Source organism: Polistes dominula, unplaced genomic scaffold (genome assembly GCF_049000335.1).
Source record: "Polistes dominula isolate Pdom_NZ unplaced genomic scaffold, Pdom_raw_medaka contig_82, whole genome shotgun sequence".
Lineage (NCBI taxonomy): Eukaryota > Metazoa > Arthropoda > Insecta > Hymenoptera > Vespidae > Polistes > Polistes dominula.
Genome location: NW_028301046.1, coordinates 2786289 through 2806097, shown reverse-complemented (window position 1 = coordinate 2806097; position 19809 = coordinate 2786289). Strand labels below are relative to the sequence as shown.

Genomic DNA, 19809 nt, shown 5'->3' with positions numbered 1-19809 from the left:
AACGATCGATCTGGTTTTTCAATAAGCATCGATTTATGCTTATGCAGCTGTTGAAATTGTTGCAACAACAGTCGTCCTTTTCCGGTCGACATCGTCGTTTTACTATTACCCATTGTGCATCAAAAGAAACCTTCGAATATACTCCCGAACAAACAATTTTTCACTTTCCTTTCCTTTCCTTTCCTTTCCTTTCCTTTGCACAATTAGTCCTTCCCTAAGGGAAGAAGAAGGTTTTCTCATGCTACACGCATGAACGGTTAACGGGTACCTTGCAGATCACTTGAAAGAACGTAAAAAAAAAAAAGGGTCTTAATCCGACATTTATCCTCTCTTTTTAAGAAACTTCCTTTTAAGAATTCTCTACTTTTTATTTTTTATTTTTTTTTATTTTCTTTCTTTCCCTTCTTTTTTTTTTTTTTTTTTTTTGCTTTGAGTTTACCTACCTTTACCATTTTTCGCATAAACCATACGGAAAATCTTTTAACAAATCGGAAAGATTTAGTCGGCCTGAATTTTCACTAGTCGTTTGTGTGTGTCAGTCTGTGTTTCTCTTCTTCTTCTTCTTCTTCTTTGTCACAAGTGTCGTCTATATTTTTGCCTTTCATCTTTCTCTTTCTCTCTCTCTTTTTCTCTCTCTCTCTCTCTCTTGCATTCATTTTCGCCCACACAATCCAAGTATACAAATACTTTCTCGTCGCGTCGGTCGTCGGCGTCGTCGTTGGCAAACGAAAATTGTTCGAATCCAGCCTTGGAAATCTCAACCCAAGAAGCATGAAATAGAATTCCCTTTTTTCTTTCCCTTTATCCCCACCATTTTTAGATCAACCCCTTTTTTTTCGTTACTCCTACTATCACCAATTGAGAGAAAAAAAAATTCTTTCAGGACAAAGAAAATGATGTGTTTCCACTCGACTCTTTTAAGAAAAAAAATGATGATGATGATGATGATGATGATGATGATGATGATGATGATGATGATGATGTCCTCTTTTTTAAAATGTCTTATAAAGAACTTTTGATTCGTACCAGTTTTCTTCACGCGGAAAATTGCAAATACCTGAATAAAAATGTTCCTTTTTTTAAATACATTCTATACATGTATATGTATATATGTATATATATATATATATATACATAAACCAAAGCTATGTAGTCATTTACGTTGAAAACTTTCTATCAATATATTTAGAAATGAAATCTCCGTATAAACCATATGCATTTGAATAAAAATTCATTTAACGAGTAGATCGAGATATTTCTTTGATTTGTTTGTAAGACTTGAACCGTGAAAGAATGTCTTTTAAAAACCATATATATATATATATATATAGAATATCATATATACATAGAATATCAAATGATTCGATAAATATGCCGACAAGGGTGAAACTTTAATAACGCCGGGACAATTTTCACGAACACATAGAAACACACATAGAAATAAAAATACAAATACCGACAAACTCCTTTCTCTTTTTATTTATTTATTTTTTCTTTTTTTTTAAATATAACAAAGTATGTAGGTTAGAGTTAATAGAAAAAAGGGACAAAACACAGGTTGTACTTCGTGCTTAGAGTTTTTCCTTTGCTCGTGAAAATACGGTTCCTTCTCGTTCTTCTTATAAACGATTCTTTTGGAAACGAAATAAATGGCACGACTTCGGGTCCGAACCCCAAAACTCACGATGGTGATAGTGTTGGTGGTTGCTGTCCCTGAAGAAGGTTCCCATGGAAACCATTGGCGTAACTGCCGACTTTTCTAATCTTTTCTAAAGAAAGAACGAAGTAGGCAGACAGGCAGGCAACACATGCACCACTACCACCTAATATCGATCGGTACGCACGTTTCGTAAAGGGTAAGTTAAAGAATGAACAAGTGAGAGAGATAGATAGATAGGAAAATCTCTCAAACGTGGCGAATGTTTTAGGAGAGCAACACAAAAAAAATGAGAAAGAGAGCAGCAGCAGCCTCCAGGCCCCTCAGAGCATGTCGAGGTTAGAGGTATACATGACAACTCCTACGAGTAGTAGTTTAAAGCTCTCTTCTTCTTCAAAAACTCGCGACCAACAACTGTGCAAATGTTGATACGCCCTCGTTGAAAATCTACGAGTTTTGTTCCGGTGACCCCGTACATATAACCCGACCTGCCGCTGCTGCTGCTGCTGTTACTGCGTCAAGTATCGTTCATACTATAGACACCTGCTTTCCTTTTTTCTTTCTTTTGATTTTGTTTTTTTTTTTTCACAAGCCTTTTGTTCCGCGAAATTTAAAATTATTCTATGGTAGTATCATTTCTTTGTATACATCGGCAAATCTACGTTTATACGGGTTAGACACGTCACAGATAATTTCCTTTTTCATGGTTCAATCGTGAATGTGTAAAATAAAATACAAAAATATTTTATATCCTAGTTGAGAGGTCGCAAATTTTGCTGGTTCCCAGAAAAAATGTGGAATGTACTTACTCATCAACGTTAAGTGTTATATTTTAAGATGCATTGAAACATAATGCAATTCATAAAAATACATAGCTTTCATAATTTGGTTACAATTAAGTTCATTTTATTAACTAAGTACATTTTATGTGTTCTAAGATCACAATTTTTTTATTAATATATTTAACACGCTTAAAAAATCCTATTAGTGTTTAAATTATGTTTTAAGATGCACTGAAACATAATGCAATTCATAATAATACATAGCTTTCATTATTTGGTTACAATTAATAGTTTCATTTTATTAACTAAGTACATTTTATGTGTTCTTAGATCACAATTTTTTTATTAATATATTTAACACGCTTAAAAAATCCTATTAGTGTTTAAATTATGTTTTAAGATGCACTGAAACATAATGCAATTCATAATAATACATAGATTTCATAATTTGGTTACAATTAAGTTTCATTTTATTAACTAAGTACATTTTATGTGTTCTAAGATCACAATTCTTTTTATAAATATATTTAACACACTTAAAAAATCCTATTAGTGGTCCACGGGATTTTGTTCATTTTAACAAAATAAGATGCAAATGTACTTTCTGTTATACACAAAGTAGCACATATATATATATATACATATGAAGGTTGGAATTATAATGGTAGGAATGAATGGAAGAACAATGAAAACATCACGTCACTATTACTTATCGTATTATAGATAACGAGAGAGTGTTCTTTTTTTTTATATACAATATATCGAACTCACGATTCTTTTGTAAGCAAGTACGTAATCGTCAATTAATTATTGATTATTGACGACGAGCCGTCGACCGATTATCACTAATCTTGCGATTAATGTGCAAAACAGTTTGTTAACATATAATACGTGTGTTTTACATTACGTGTATATCTATTGAGAAGGTACATTTTTATTTTTCTTTGTGTATTCTGCCTTCTGAAAGAATCCTCGTGTTATTTGATATTTATATCAAATGTTAATTGCTATAATTTTATACACAAGAAAGAGAGAGAAAGAGAGAGAGAGTGAGAGAGTAATTTCATTTTTTCCTGACACAATTAAAAGTATTAGTTGATGCAAACCGACAAATAACAACACGTGATATCGGTGAGAATTTATCAACTTCAACTTATAACCCACTTGAAAGGCTTAGGTTTAACTTCGAAGCACAAATTGTCTTCATTTTTCACATAAGAATAACGAACAATCCAATAATACAAACGTATTTCCACACAACGATATTCATATTTGATTTCTGAGAGATATGATCATTTTTCATATTTATACGTTTATTTTACACGTCATCTAAAGTATGATACATTTATTATATGGGTAATATTTTTTGATTTATTGACCATTTAATGATATCCACATATCGTGGGACAGAGACAAACGTTTCACTATTACTACAAATAAACTTCATATATGTATATACAATTTCAAATACAACACGAATGATTTTCGTTTGGTTTAACCAATATCTCATTGATCCGATTTATAGAAACCATAGGTGGATAAAATCGTCAAAGGAGTCTAATATTTTACAATAGAAATATACCGTGTGTTGTAGGTAGGTAGGTAGGTAGGTAGGTACGTAGGTACGCAAAGAAGGATATCGTGTAATAATCAACGATCGATGCTCTTCGGATGATTCATTGTTAGGTCAATACCTCGAACCCTGAGTAAAACTTCCCACCCCCACCTCACCTCTCTTCTTTCTTCTTTCCCTTTTCTTTGAGGTGAGACCGAACGAGAAAGAGGGAAAGAGAAGGAGAATGGCTCGTTTCTACAAGCATGATCGATAAGCCACCACACGCGTGTTTCACGTATACATGCGTGCTATATAACAATGACTACTACACTACTACTACTACTACTACTACTACTACTACTACTTCTTCTAGGGATCGACGTTCGAGGGTGAACGACAAAGAGGGTTGGGCGACTCCCGTCGTTGAGTAAGCCTTGCTGCCCTAACGTATACACGAATAATTAATTCGATCTTCGATATCCACCCTTCGGAATTAACGCTTTGTCTTCGATCTACTCGTTTTCTTTGTCTTTTTTTTTTCTTCTTCTTCTTTTTTGTCCCTTCACGAAACTACTATAATTCGTTTTAGAATTTTTTTCTTCTATATTTCAAGACAATTTACATTTACATATATACATATATGGTATGTGATATATACAAAGAATAAGAAAGAAAAAAATGAAAGAGTTTATCGGAGTTTCTTTAGGGTTTTTCCTTTTACGTGGTTTTTTCTTTTCATTTACTTGCCTTTTTACTTTCTCCCTATTTCTTCTATTCGCAATGTCTCTCCTCCTAGATGAGTCACGATAATAATGCTAGAAAAAAATGGGTGGGGTTGTGGGAGACGGAAAATGGTCTGACGTTACGTTCTTGTCACCCTGTATATATGTGTATATATATATATGTATATAGTTGGAGCATTCTCGGTCGATACACAGAACAGAGGGAATGGCAAAAGCTTTGCCAGAGAGATATTAACTCTCCTCCCTTCTATCGAACGTTCTCGTCTCGAGCGGGGGTTGTGTTGCTGCTACCCCAACGAAAGAAAATGAAAAAAAATATAAAATATAATAAAATAAATAATAAAATAAAATAATATAATATATAATATAATAATAAAATTTTAAAAATTATTATTTCTTATATATAATTTATTATTTAAAATATATAATTTATATATTTTATAATATAATATAATTTATTATATAATTTATTAATTAAATTTATTAAATTTATCCAAAATATAACAAGTTAATTTATATATATATATATAATATATAAATATATAATTTATATAAAATACTAATAAAATAATATAATATAATATATAATATAATTAAAATTTATTAAATTTAAACACAGATCGACAATAAATTAAAGACAATGGTTTTATCTTTAATATACGAAATTGATATTACGTTTATTTAAAATATAAAGTTAATTTATATATTTCTAATAAATATAATTTATATAAAGTTAAGTTATAAATAATCTATTAAATTATAATATTAAATTATATTCGTAGTTTAATCTAATTTATTAAATTTTCCTATAAGAATCATACTTTGATTTGTTTCTTATTTATGGTTACAATTTATAGTTTGTCTGTTTAAAACAACAAAACGTAAATTTAAACGACAGATAAATTAATTAGAAAGTTATACTCGATAGTTTTCTGCGGTAATACAAATAAACGAAAGTTTCACGTAGACTAACTAACCTAAGACGAGAGAATATTTCTCAAGGCGCGGAACGTGTAACTCCTAACATCGATGGGTTGTGAAAGGTGACATTTTCTTTATGCTAGAAACATATAAGTAGACATAAAAATTTGTTGTTTTTATTTTAAAGTAATCTTCCATTTTTTTCTCTATTTTTTTGCGCAATTAAAATCTACGATTTTGATCGGTTGAAAAGAGAATCCTATTTTTTTTTTTTGTTCTTTCTTTTAATAAAAACAAAAATATGCGTACAGACTATTCAAATTAGTTTTGTTTTTCTTTTTTCGTCAGATTTAATTAAAAATTTCATCACGAAATTAAATTTATTCGTAACGTTGATTTTGTTCTTTTTTCTCCTAACTTTATATTATGTTATTCTCTCTTTTCAAGGATTACGAGAAACAAATTTCTACATAAAAAAAAAAAAAAGAAAAAAATGTTGCTGCATTTTTTTCGATTGCTCTCTTTAAACTTTGTAGAGTAAATTTTGATTAAAAAATATCGTGTCTATGTATAAAAAATAAATAAGTTCGACAAGTATAAACATATATCTATCTTGTCATCGATGTATCGACGAGACGTATCCGGAGTAGCTTGACGTATTTTACAGTTTACAACTGTAAATACACCTAAGCATCCTATGTACATACAGACATGGAATGTGCACTGTCCGTTTCTCTCTTTTTCTTTGACTATTTCTTTACTTTGGTTATTTCCATTTCTCTCTTACCAAGTTTAAACCATCATGATAATCGGTATCGCGTGGTACGCAAATATACCGGGTGATACGTAAAGATAAATTTCCACTGAACAATTTCATTGGCTTTTGTGCAACCTTACGAAACGTCTTTTCAAGAATCGATCTCTCGATTTCTCAGGGTTGCACGAAAAGATACGAGCGTGACCAGACGCGTTACATAATTATATCGCTGACCTTATTTCTACTTTTTCGACGAGATTCAAAGAAGAGAAACGTTTATTTCCATTTCCTCCACGATCAATGGACAAATCGTATCTCCTTATATTATAATTTGAAAGAAGATATATACATATATATATATATATATACTCTACTCTCGTCGCGATACACATCTCGCGAAACCCACGTGGAGTTACGTAAACATTTACAAAATTTTTCTTCGTGCTACCAAACACTTGTTTATTTCACGAATCGACGAAATCTTTTCGGGTCAACCTTTCTCCTTTACCGATGATCAAGAAGTTCTCGTTGCGTAATGCATTCAGTAATAAAATTTAGTTTCATTTCAATTTGCTTCTGTTAAGGTATTTGGGAATCCTTACAAATGTGTGTGTGTGTGTGTGTGGATTCAAATTGATGAATTAACTCTATATAACATTTTTCTTTAATTTTAACATATTAGTTAGCCATTTGTAATAATGAACGATGAATCGATACCGTAAACAGGTGCGTACGTTTTTATCATTAGCGATGAGCTATAAATTTGTCTCGCGCGTCTCTGCGACTAGACTCTTCTTCCTTTGGAATAACAAATCGAGTTGTAGCATTTTATCGACGATTACGAGTCGATACGTCGTTGTCGTCGTCAACATGACGACTGGTGAAAACAATTACACTCGTAGAGCTAGTCACGAAACAGGAAACCCTAGTCGTGTGCAGTGGAACTCGAACTTGGTGTTAGTTGCTTCTTATTATTTTTTTTTTTTTTTTTTTTCTATTAGTTGAACATTACTTTTTCTTTTCTTTTTTATTATCGTTCGATACTTCGATTAATTCTAGAGAGGCCCTTTTACTCCCTATTATCTTATCCATTTCACAAATCACTTTTTTTTCTTTTTACCTTGACTCGTTCAACTTCCTCTTCGATTTTCTACGATCGAGTGTGACGCAATAGGTTTTATTGTATTTGACATTTATCGAAATGGATCGTCATCGACATTTTGACGTTTAATTAATTATATTGAACGAAATATAGACACCCTTTTATATATATATATATATATATGTCATTGTATGATCTTTCATTGCACCAATGCGTGTCCCTGAAGCATCGTATTCGACATTTTCGAATGTTCAACGTTTCGTGTAGTTTGTTTTGCCAAACAAAATCATCCGAGAGAATGAGAAAGAGGGAGCAGTCTACTGCTGCTCGTTCGAAGTGATTGAGAAAGGAAGGAAGAAGAAAAGTAGCATAGAAAGGCGAACAAAGGAACACGTCGGTGGTGGTGGTGGTGGTGGTGGTGCACGTCTGGACGGACAGACGAGAAAAGAGGAGGGCCCCTTTAGGGCCTCGAATTACCTCGGCTTCTCGAGGTTTCCGAAGTTTTTATGCTTCTGGCGAAATAGGGGGGAACCGGGACGGACTATCGATGCGGGCCCCCGAAGCCAGAGAGTGGAACTTTCCTCAAAAGAAATACACCAATCTTATGGGATCCCATTTTGCAGTTCTTTTTTCTCGTTCAAATCCAAACTAATATTCGTTACGTATAATATATATATATATATATATATATATATATATATATATATATATATATATATATATATATATATATATATATTAAATACAACACTATAGTTACACACTGTAGTTATAATATTTTAGTTAGTTAATATATTTTAATAGTAAAACACTAAATAATAATATTTATATCACTATTATAAATATTAATTAAATAATAGTAATAGAAAAAAAAATAAAAGAAAGATTATCTTTTTAGAAAAAGAAGAAAAAATTAAAATAAATAAAATAGAAATGAAAGAATGCCCTAATCGATAATCGTACTTTTCGAGGAGCCCTTCGTGTGTAACCTAAAGAGAAGAAGCAAAACGAGCGTGTAGACATTTTCACCGATTTTCGATTGGGGATGCCGGGCATGCAAGCAGACAGGCAGATTATCGTTGTGTTCAAAGTACACACACCACACAGCTGATACGAACTAGCACGGAATGAACTTAGGGTGTCCTCTCAAACGACAGTCTTGATTTTAGGGTCGCGCTCTTACACGCTGTTTTTTTAGTCGGGCGCGTGCTACGAGGTCAGGAGAACCTTCGTCGGATAAGTAAAATGGCTGCTCTGACTCGATCGATTCTTTCTTTTCGTTTCGTGAATACTAAAAAAAAAAAAAAAAAAAAAAAAAAAAATGAAAGGAAAAAAAAATGAGACCAAATTACGTTCATTTCATATGCTCAACAAAAAACAGAACGAACCAAACCATCCTTGTTTTGTTTGGGGGAGAGGGGGGGGGTCGTTTCTTTTTCTTTCGTTCACATCAGACATAAATGGTAAAATGGATGGTAAAATGGATGGTAAAATGGAGAAAACTATAAAAACAAGAAAAAGAAAAAAAAAATTGAAAGAAGCAATTTAAGATCGTAGAGAAGAAGTTCTTCTATTCCTCTCGAGTTTTCTCAGACTGTGCTGTTGTACTTATGTGTTAGGGTTCTCTCCGTTCTCTCTAACGGCGAAGGAAAGTTTGAGGTAGGTCGATCGACTGAGTGAGTCACCCTTCGGCCTCTCGAGTGGCCGTCGTCGAGAGAGAAGCACAGCCACTTCGGTCGGAGTGCCTTCCTTCTTTCATGGTGGCCAACACATCCCATTATATACGTCGTGGCTCGTTAATATTCTGACATACAATATATCGTATAATTATAATTTGAACTTTGTATTTCGTATTACATATTTTCCTTATCTCATATCTCCATTTCTTCTTTTATTTTCGATCGTTGTTGTGTTGGTTTACTTACATTTATACTACCAACACATTTGGGATGCACCCAATTAAATTGTTAACTTTATTTTTTCTTAATAATTCGTTTTCTATTTCTCGTATTAAACATCACCCCGAAGAAGTGCAAATAGATAAAATACGCGATTTGGAAGCATTGGTGTACTTATATTTATACTACACAACATATATGAGATGCAGCCAATAAAATTGCAAACTTTATTTTTTCCTAACAATTTATTTTCTATTTCTCGTATTTACTGCCCCACCACCCCCAAGAATTGCAAGTAGATAAAATACGCGATTTGGAAGCTCGCGCAAACGTGTTCGACGTGTGCACTAGGTGACAAAAATAACTTAAGTCAAAGTAGTAATTTAATCCTTGCTCATGCGTCGCGATCGTCTTTTCCGGGCTACTATGGGACAATGTTGGAATTGGTAATCGCAAAAAATAAAGCCCTTTTAAAGTACCTTTGATTATAGTTCGATCGGTAATAATAATTAACGTTTAGTAATTTTTTCCCTTTATTCTTTCAAAAGGAAAACGGGTGAACGAACGATCGATTGTAACTTGGACTTGTTTCCAACAAAGTAAAAAGAAAAACCTTCTATCACAATCTGGATTTTCTATCGATAGAGAGACCTTGAAAGGCCCTTGCTCGCACGAGCAACGAGAACGCTCGTTCAGGGATGCATTATCGCAAAGATAACAGATCGGTCTTGAAGTTACATAGTATGTCAGTGGTAGTCGTGATGTTGAATCGGTGTGTTAGCGTAGTAATAGTAGTAGTAGTAGTAGTAGTAGTAGTAGTAGTATTTACTAGTTTAGTGATGATAGTAGAACGGTGGATGGACGGAAATGGAGAAGTCTCGGGGAGCGTAGGAGAAAAAGTTAGAAAGAGAGGAAGGAAGGTGCAAGTAAGAAGTGAGGGAGGAGGAGGAAGAGGGAAAAGGGAAAGGCAAGAAAGAAGGCAAGCAAGCAAGCAGGCAGGCAGGCAGGCAGGTCGAATGGCGAGGGACGAGCGACGTATATAAGAGTATAAGAAAGAGAAAGAAAAGAAGGAGTAGGAGGAGAAGGTGGTACAGGAAAGAAGAGAAAAGAAGAGAAGAGGAGAGGAAAGGAGAAGAGAGGAGAGGAGAGAGAATCGGAGGAAAATGAACGCAGTTGGGCGGCAGTGTCAGTGGAGTTCAATCTTAATATAGTGTGACCCCCACTGCCATTCGAAAACAGTGTGTGTTGGGATGCAACTACACTGCAACAGCAGCAGCAGTGTGTACCAGTCGAGAGAGAAAGATAGATAGATGGGTAGATAGAATGAGAGAGAGATGCAAGAGCGCAGTGAACGGGTGCGTGCATTGCACCTTATTCCTCTGTCCGGCCTGAGTTGAGCCTCGCTCGGTTATTTCAGAGACATCGGCCTCGAGAAGAGGCGCAAGTACGACGACGGGGCGTTCGAGCGTGTGCGCGAATCACTATACTCTCGCGAGAAAAGAGACGTAAAGTAAGAGAGAATAAAGAGAGAGAGAGAGAGAGAGAGAGAGAGAGAGAGATACTCGGATGCGTCCACGTGTTCACACGCAAACGACGAGATCGTTCTTCGGGCCGAGTGTCATCGATCTATTTCGAGAGGAACCTGGAATTTCTGGCTTTGGTTTAGGGTACGCGAAAGAGGGAAACAGAAGCATATAGTTTCTTTGGTTACTATTAACCATAAAAGAAACATAATTAAAAAATAAAAAATAAACATATTCATTCATATTTATATTTTATCATAAATTTAAATATTACTTTCTTTTCTTTTCTTGAAACAAAATGATATATCATTTAAAAATGTCATGGAATAATAATAAAGCGCATTCTCTCTCTAACTTCTCATCTTTCTCATGTCGTAATAATTATTTACGTCGACGAAAGTATATAATAATAATAATAATAATAATGCATATAGAACGCATATATATATATATAAGGTTTGTAGAAAGATGAATAGAGTAGAAACGCAATAGTTGCGGATTGTGCGAGTAGGCGAAGGGATTCCAAGGATTCGACGATGATCATCAATCGATGGAAGTTTCCCGATGCCAAGACGAACATACGAACGAATGAACGTATGAGCTCAAAGAGAAGAAGAAACGTGGAGAATCGTGAGCCACGTTGTGTCCCTGCAAAGACCACGTTACCGACTTTATTGGCGTTATTGGTGTGTTTCCTCGGACGTTCCTCCGGCGGCAGCGGCGGTGTGCGCGAGGTCGCTTCAAGAAAATGGGAGAGGGTAAAAGAGAAGTAGGAGGATAGGAGGACATACTTGGTGGGGATAAAGAGAAAGAGAGAGAGAAAGAGAGAGAGAAAGAGAGAGAGAGAGAGATAGCGACGGTGGTGCTCGGCCGTTGTATCGTGGGGGTGTTGGCCTTCAACTTGACGGCGCAGTTTCACTGACCTGCCTGAGAAACTCGTGGATACCCGGCGCGGCTCGTGCGTCCAGCTACCAAAGAAATCTTCCGAGACGGCAAAGAATACCGCTGCTTAAAAGGAGGGCCCCGTACTAAGACCCTCGAATAACTTTTTTCGAGTGTTGGGGTCCTTTTTTTTCTCTCTCTACTTTCTCCACTCACTCTACCACATTTTTATTTTCATTTCTAATAAACAATACTTGTATCTTGAGAGAATATTTATTCAATCGGGACCCCTCTCTTTTATCAATTTTATATATATATATATATATATATATATGTTTCTTCGGCTTTTATGAAAAGGGGGAAAAAGAAAGATTTGATTTGAACACGTTTGGGTCTGTTCTGTAGAAAGAACAAATTAAAACAGTGTTAAATGTTTGTAATACAGGTTTACGAAAAAGACCGGATACAACATAAGATTGTAAAAATTTTTCAAACGTTTCCTAAACAAACAAAGGGAACCAACCGACCTTTGGACATATTTTCTTAGGGTCTTCTATATCTGCTTTTTCCTTTGTCCATGGCTAGACTAGACGAATAGATCAAATTCCATTTTTCTAATACTTCACCAAAATGTGTTCTTTCGACTAAAAGTTCTAGTACTACAAAACAGAACAGTTGCGATTGAAAATTTGGTCGGTTGTCAGCAAAGAAAAGAAGAGAGAGAGAGAGAGAGAAAGAGTAGTCAGTCAGTCGGCCGTGTAGAACGAGTTGGAATTCCTTTCTCTGGTTCTTCTGCGATCGACTTTCCGTCGAAGCTAAACGACCCTCCTCGCCAGCGAATCCTCGGAAACGAGAAAGAAAGAATGGCAGAGAGAGAGAGAAAGAGAGAGTGAGTGAGTGAGTGAGTGAGCTTGTTTCGTTCCAAAGAGGTCGTTGGGTGTTAGAGGCCGTAATTAAAGCAAAGCCCCCGAACAGATGGCCCGCGGGTTTCTGTCCCTTTCAAACGAATTTTTCTTCGAAAGTCATGCTAGTTGCCTACCGAGGATTTCTCAGAAAATAGTTGGATGCAAAACAATTGGACGTTAAACGATGACAAAAATTACTCAATTCAATTAATATCATATGTCGTGTAAAAAGTCAAGGTAATATGGAAAGGTATAAATCATGTCAAACAATCTTAAACCAAATAACCAAAATAAAATGAATACAAAATCGACACTTTCTTTTTTCAAAGAAAAAATATTTCTCCAAGAAGACGGTGGGGGGGGGGTGAGTGGGGGCGGTTAACTATGCTCGTTGCACGCAGTGCACGGCGCCGTCGTGTAATGCAGTCTCCGACTATAGAAGCGTATAACTATTGATCCTGCGGCCTTTCGAGAGAAGCTACCGCCCTGCTGCCGGCGCCACCGCTGCTTCTGCAGATTTTAGCAACGTCACTTGAAAGTGTGACGCGTTTGGAAGAATTATATGTCCTTATGTTAGTATTCGTTTTGCGTGCTGTCGAGTGTCCGTCCGGTACGCGAATATGACATGCTTCCTCTTAAAAATAAATAATAATAATAATAATAATTCATTTAGATAGAAGATTACGCCAATCAAAGTTTCTAAGCGTTAATATGCGCTTATCAAAAAGATATTATCTTAGGATTAGATATTTGAGTACCTACATTTATATGTAATATTACGAAAGTAAAATCTCTCTGAAATATTCTCAAAGATCCTAAAGAGAAAAAGGTAAAAAAAAAAAAAGAGAGAGAGATAGAAGATACTCTCTTTTCGTCCTTCCTCTCTCTCCTCTCTGGGATCCCTCCAAGAAGACGGACAAAGGCAAAAGACTCTTGTGTTTTCTTCGGAGACTCGTCTCTCTTTCCTACGGCATGCGTACACGTTCACCACTCACATACACAAGAACTCCATATGCAAGAACGATGAAACAGACAGTCGACATGTGCACACGTATATATATATATATATATATATATACGTTCTCTTTTTCTCTTTCTCTCTTTTTCTCTCTCCCTTCCCGTCTTACCTCACCTTGGCCGCGGCCCTTCAACCGTCTACGACCCACGCCCCACCTCTTCTTTCTGCATCCTAGTAGCCAGCACCATCTCCACGATGCCATGCCATACCATGCCATGCTATACCATACCACACCATACCACACCATCGTCGTCACCATCGACCACAAGGAAAGCAAGCAGCCTTACTCTCCTCCTCTTTATTTTCTCTTCTTCGTCTTTCTGCAGCATCATTTTCTTCTTTTTCGCAAGTCCTTCGATCTTTGAAGTCTACCTGCAACCCACGTGCTTTCCTCCCGTACGCTTCTTAATGTGTCCTTCTTTCCTTCATTTTCTTTATTTGTCTGTCTGTTTATTTGTAACATTTCCGGAAACTTTCTAAAAAGTCACAGAATCTTTCAGTGTAAGTAACGAGAACCATTTCCCCCATCATTTTGTCATTTTGTCAAGAAACATTAAATTATGTTAGAAACCTGGTATACGTTTTTCTCACGCTATCTAGGAAGATTTTTATTTACGTCGCATACAACCCCTATAAGAGAGTAACTTTATGGAGGATAAGAACCGGTCGGCAAATGGGGTAAAGAAGATGCGATCATTTCTATAAATAAACGTGATCGATGTGTCCCGAAGCAAGAGATTCATCCTTTTTAATCTAAGAAGGTGCTCGTGTTCTCTCGTAGTTTCCTTTCTGTCTCACGACACTAGATAGAAATCGAATAATCGAAGAAACTTCGTGACACGCTTTAGGTTTACGTGTTCCATTCGATGACTGATTAAGAAAACCATAGACGTTATATTAGCGTATAGACGTTGTCTGCACGAACCATCTAAAGTTACAAACAAAGTTAGAGAACAATGATGATAAGTTGATTTTACTGGTACAAACAATTCTTAGTTCTAACCACATGACTTATTGTCGAAAATCTTTTTCGGTAGCAAGAAGAAACAGGATTCTGTAATACGAAACAAATCTAATTGAATTAACTAATAATAATCGGTGCGGTGTTACGCGGATTAGTATCGATGTCAAGATTATGCTGCAGAATGCGACCCCAAAAGAGAGGAGGAGGAGGAGGACGTCCATGACATTGTTGCGTTATGCAAGGACTCCTCGCTGAGGGCGCCATTCGATTTAGGAGCAGACGTGCGTGACGAGCGTTGTGCAAGGACACTCGTCTAGTCACACATCCTTCGTTGAATTCGTCTTTTCGAATGGACTAATAAAAATTCAAACATTTTCGTCCTCTTATCTGTGTACACAAGCTTATAGAACTTAGAATCAAAAAAAAAAAATCAAAGGAGAACTTGATTTGCGATAAGAGGTGTGACGCCTTCTCTTCCAGTCGGCGTAGTAAAGAGGAGAGATTGTGTACATGTGCGTTTAAGAGAAGGGGTGGGGGAAGGTGAGAGAGAAGAGTGGTTCACCTGCATTGCTTGCATTGCGCCAACTCAAGGCCAGAGTTTGAGATAGAAAGGGGGAACGAATTGGGAACTCCTCCTGTTACTTTTTACGTTGACGCGACAAACAAACCCGACCATTGTTTCTAAAGTCTCATTTTGTAACACTCTGTAAAAAATATATATGGAAAGTCATCGTTGACACATTTCTTTTTCTGATTGCAGGCTGCAAGATCAAGGCTTTACGGGCTAAAACGAACACGTACATAAAGACTCCTGTACGTGGAGAAGAACCGGTGTTCGTGGTTACCGGACGGAAGGAGGACGTAGCGCGTGCTAAACGCGAGATCCTCTCCGCGGCGGAACACTTTTCGCAGATCCGAGCGTCAAGGAAAAGCACTTTGGGCGCACTTCTAGGTGGTGCTCCGCCCGGTCCCCCGGCTTCGGTGCCGGGACACATTACGATCCAGGTACGAGTACCGTACAGAGTAGTAGGTCTGGTGGTAGGACCGAAAGGAGCTACGATCAAAAGGATTCAACATTCGACGCATACATACATCGTAACACCTAGTCGCGACAAAGAGCCAGTCTTTGAGGTTACCGGGCTTCCTGAGAGCGTCGAAGCTGCTAGACGTGAGATCGAGGGACACATCGCCGTTAGGACAGGCACCGCTCTTGGTGATGACGATCTTTTGGGTGCTATATGTCGTGGCGGGCTTAGCTCAATCCTTGGCTGTTTGGTACCAACGGGAACAACTCCTTGCAACGACTCAAACTCGAATTCGAATGACTCCAGCGTTGGTTTCTCCTCAAGTGGCAGTTGCAGCAGCTCCTCCAGCAGTACCGCAGGACAGGGCATGCACGATCTAGTAGCGATATGGGGAAGCAGCATGGACAGAGACGAGGGCTTAGGCGATTCCCCATCTTTCGAATCTCAGGCACCCACGGCCTCCTCCATCTGGTCTTTTCCCAGCGTAACACTACCCTCGAGACCTTCGCCCCCGGCATCGGCGAGTCCAGTGTCTCCTACGGATTCCCTCTTAGGAGGCGTTACAGCCGGTAGTCGTCGCGAGTGCGTAGTCTGCGGCGACAAAGAGATCACCGCCGCCCTCGTGCCCTGCGGACATAATTTATTCTGTCTCGACTGCGGCAACAGAGTCTGCGAGAGCCCCAATCCGATGTGCCCCGCCTGTTCCAGGCCCGTTCGGCAAGCGCTTCGCATCCTTTCATAAACGCTCCCGCACGCTGCTAATAACAAGCACGACGGTTGCGCACAATCTCTCTATTCCACTGCTGCCAATAAATAATCTCTTACGCGCTAAGAACATTTTCGACATTTCTGATAACATTTCTGATACGTCGTATTGTTCTCAGTGCCCGATCGGATACAACGAAGTCAGTTTTTAAGTTTTATCACACACACTGAGAGTAGAGAGTTAGTAAAAGAGTTTAATACAGAGAGTAAGAGAGAGAGAGAGAGGGAGAAAGAGAGAGAAAGAAAAGGGGAGAGGAAGAGAGAGAGAGAGAGAGAAAAAGAAAGATAGAGAAAAAATTAATAATGCGTGTTAACTCACATCGTCATCACGTCCTTCTCTTCCGTTCTCAATACGGGCCCAACGCTTTAGACCTATGCCAACTTTTCTCGGCTTCTCTAGCCCTTCATCAAATATTTTGTTTATTTCATTAATTGCCAGCACTCTTAAGGAGCCCAAAACGTTACGTAGTATCATGATTTTTAAACGTAATCACGCGTTTGACAAAATTCTTCTAAAGTTAATATTTCAAAATCACCGAGATAACTTCGAAAACGATAATTAAAATTACCAATTTGAATAAATAAAAATTTGGAAATGTTCAATTTCGTATCGTTCTCGAAGACCTACGCAATTGTGAAATTTTTCAAAAATGTTCTGCTATGAATTTGAGTACGAAGCGAAGGACGAAGTGAGAACGAGGATATTAGCATAGAAAGATGAGTTTGGGAAAAAAGGTGAGGGAATGAGGGGAAGAGGAGGAGGAAGAGGTAGAGAGGTATAACAAGAGAGAAATATATATATATTCTACGAACCGAGAACGATGCTTAAGTGTCCCTCAAAGCGCAACATTGCTCGTATGACGACTCGAAAAATGCGCTCGTTCCACCCGGCATCCCTCGCTACTAACACTAGTATCTTACATTTACATAAGAGACATAGCAATAGAAATAATAATAATAATAATAATAATAATATTAATATTAATAATAACAATAATAATATAATTAATACTATATAATATTATTAATAACACTCTGATACCCTAATAATAATAATAATAATAATAATAATAATAGTAATAATATATAATATATATATATGGTGATCCGACGCATTCGGCGAGTTTCGGCGAACGTGGCGATATTTTATTGAGATGTAGATTTTGTATTTTTCGCGCCTTTTGACGATGGAAGACGGGTGGTACGATCGTATTATTTAAAAACGAGCGTTTTATTTAATGAATAACGGATATAAATTATATATATATATATATATATATATATATATATAGCAACATTTAATAATACAATATTAAATAATAACACAATAAATAGTAGTTATAATATATTTCTATTAATTATAAATAATTATTATATTGATATATAAAATAATATATATTACATATAAGTTTGAGAGAGAAAAAAATTAAATAAATAAATAAATAAATAAATAAAATTTGAGGCGTAGCGAGAGGTATCATGTGTAGGCATCGGCTTCCATACGAGCTAATATTATAATGTTGGGTATTCGTGATAGTGATTGAGCTTTTCAAATACGAAAATGAATTTTTTAAGAATGAATGAACACACATTTTATGCATCAAACTTGCTCATACATAGCTTTTTTTTTTCAAGAGGCATAAATATTATATTATTATATTACAGTGCATTATATATATATATATATATATATATATATATATATATATATACATACAGACTTATATCAAGAGCTATATATGCATATAAACATATATATATATATATAAAATACGTGTCTCTATATCGCGCGATTTCTCTCTCTCTCTCTCTCTCTCTCTTTTTCTTTCTCTTTCTTTTTCTTTCTCCTCTCTCAATCTATTTACCAATTTATCTATATACGTATATATATATATTTGATCTTTTCTACCTTCTCTCTCTCTCTCTCTCTCTCTCTCTCTTCTCTCAAAATAGGACGCAATCGTATTGGGGGGGATGGGGTTGGGTGGTAGGGGGGTAAACGAAGACTTTTTCTACCCCGAACTAGAAGTTTTCGTTCTTTTAAACGTAGAGAATATAAACACGCACTAACGCGTTATATTTTCTGCAATTTGATTTTATATATATATATTATGACTTGGCATAATAAAAAAAATTGAAAGGAAAAGAAAAGAGTTCGATGCAACAAGTTTTAACTTAAACGTTTGAATTTGTTTTCATGGTTAAGGATAAATAAATTGAAGATATATATATATTTTTTTTTTTTTTTGAGAATAAGCTTATTTTTTTTCTTTTTTAGTCAGAAAAAAAGCTTTATGGTTAAATCCTTAGAAAGAAAAAAATTAATGAAAAAATAAATCCACGAAGGTTTGACGTACATTTTTATATTATTTAATTTTCTGTCGGACAAAAATTTCATCGTCATCGTTAATCGAATGGAAGAAGGAACCATTTTATTCATTTTCGCATTTTCGCGTCGAACAAAAATAGTGAATATGCCTCTGTCAGAATTCCAAAAAAAAAACAAAAATAAGTGACAAGATTTATATATATATATGTATAGATAAATATTATGTTGCATATAACGTATATTATATAAATGTATACATATGCATTCGTATATGTACATGATTATTGAAGGGACACACACACACGGGCACACAGATGTAATTGTGTTTATCATCATCCACCAATATAGCAGATAAAGAACGGAGATATCAATATTTTCTAATCGCGACTTTTTTTTTTTATTGACACACACGTTCTTCGTGTACAACTTTTTTTTTATCCATGTAAACTTTTGATTCGTTTCATCGTATGTATCTGATTTCTTTTATTTTTATTTTTAACGATTTGTTCATATAAACTTTTGAAAATTTCTCATCTTCGTTTTTTCTATCTGCTATTAACGTTATTTCCGTAAAATATTTCGCGATTCTCATATATATATATATATAAAGAAAAAGAAAAAAAACGCAGCACACAGCATCGTTCACTTATAATCGTTCTCTTCATTCTTAAATATTCTTCCTTTGAACACGCGTTCTCGTAAACTTATCTAGCTGAAGTATACGCTATTGAAGAAAAAAAAAATTAACAGATAATAATAATAATAAATAAACAAGAAATTTCTCATTTATTCGTACAGAAAAAAAAACAAATATACACACGTGATCAACACCACGTACACAACGTGCACAGACGAAACTATGGAGACACTCATATACATAGATTGATGAGAAATATTATATTAGACAACCATGAGAGAGACTCCGAACGAAGCTTACAAAACATATATACATACAAAAACACAGAAAACGTATATTTATATAT

General features: G+C 35.7%; 1 protein-coding gene across 1 annotated transcript in view; it reads left to right on the top strand.

Annotated features, from left to right (window-relative positions):
* Positions 1–19328, top strand: part of LOC107074698 (RNA-binding protein MEX3B) — a 43310-nt gene extending 23982 nt beyond the window's left edge. Inside the window, exon 2 of the mRNA XM_015336363.2 lies at positions 15468–19328. Coding sequence (XP_015191849.1) covers positions 15468–16474 — 1007 coding nt within the window. The 3' untranslated portion in view covers positions 16475–19328. The remainder of the gene's footprint in view (positions 1–15467) is intronic.
* The last annotated feature ends 481 nt before the right edge of the window (positions 19329–19809 follow it).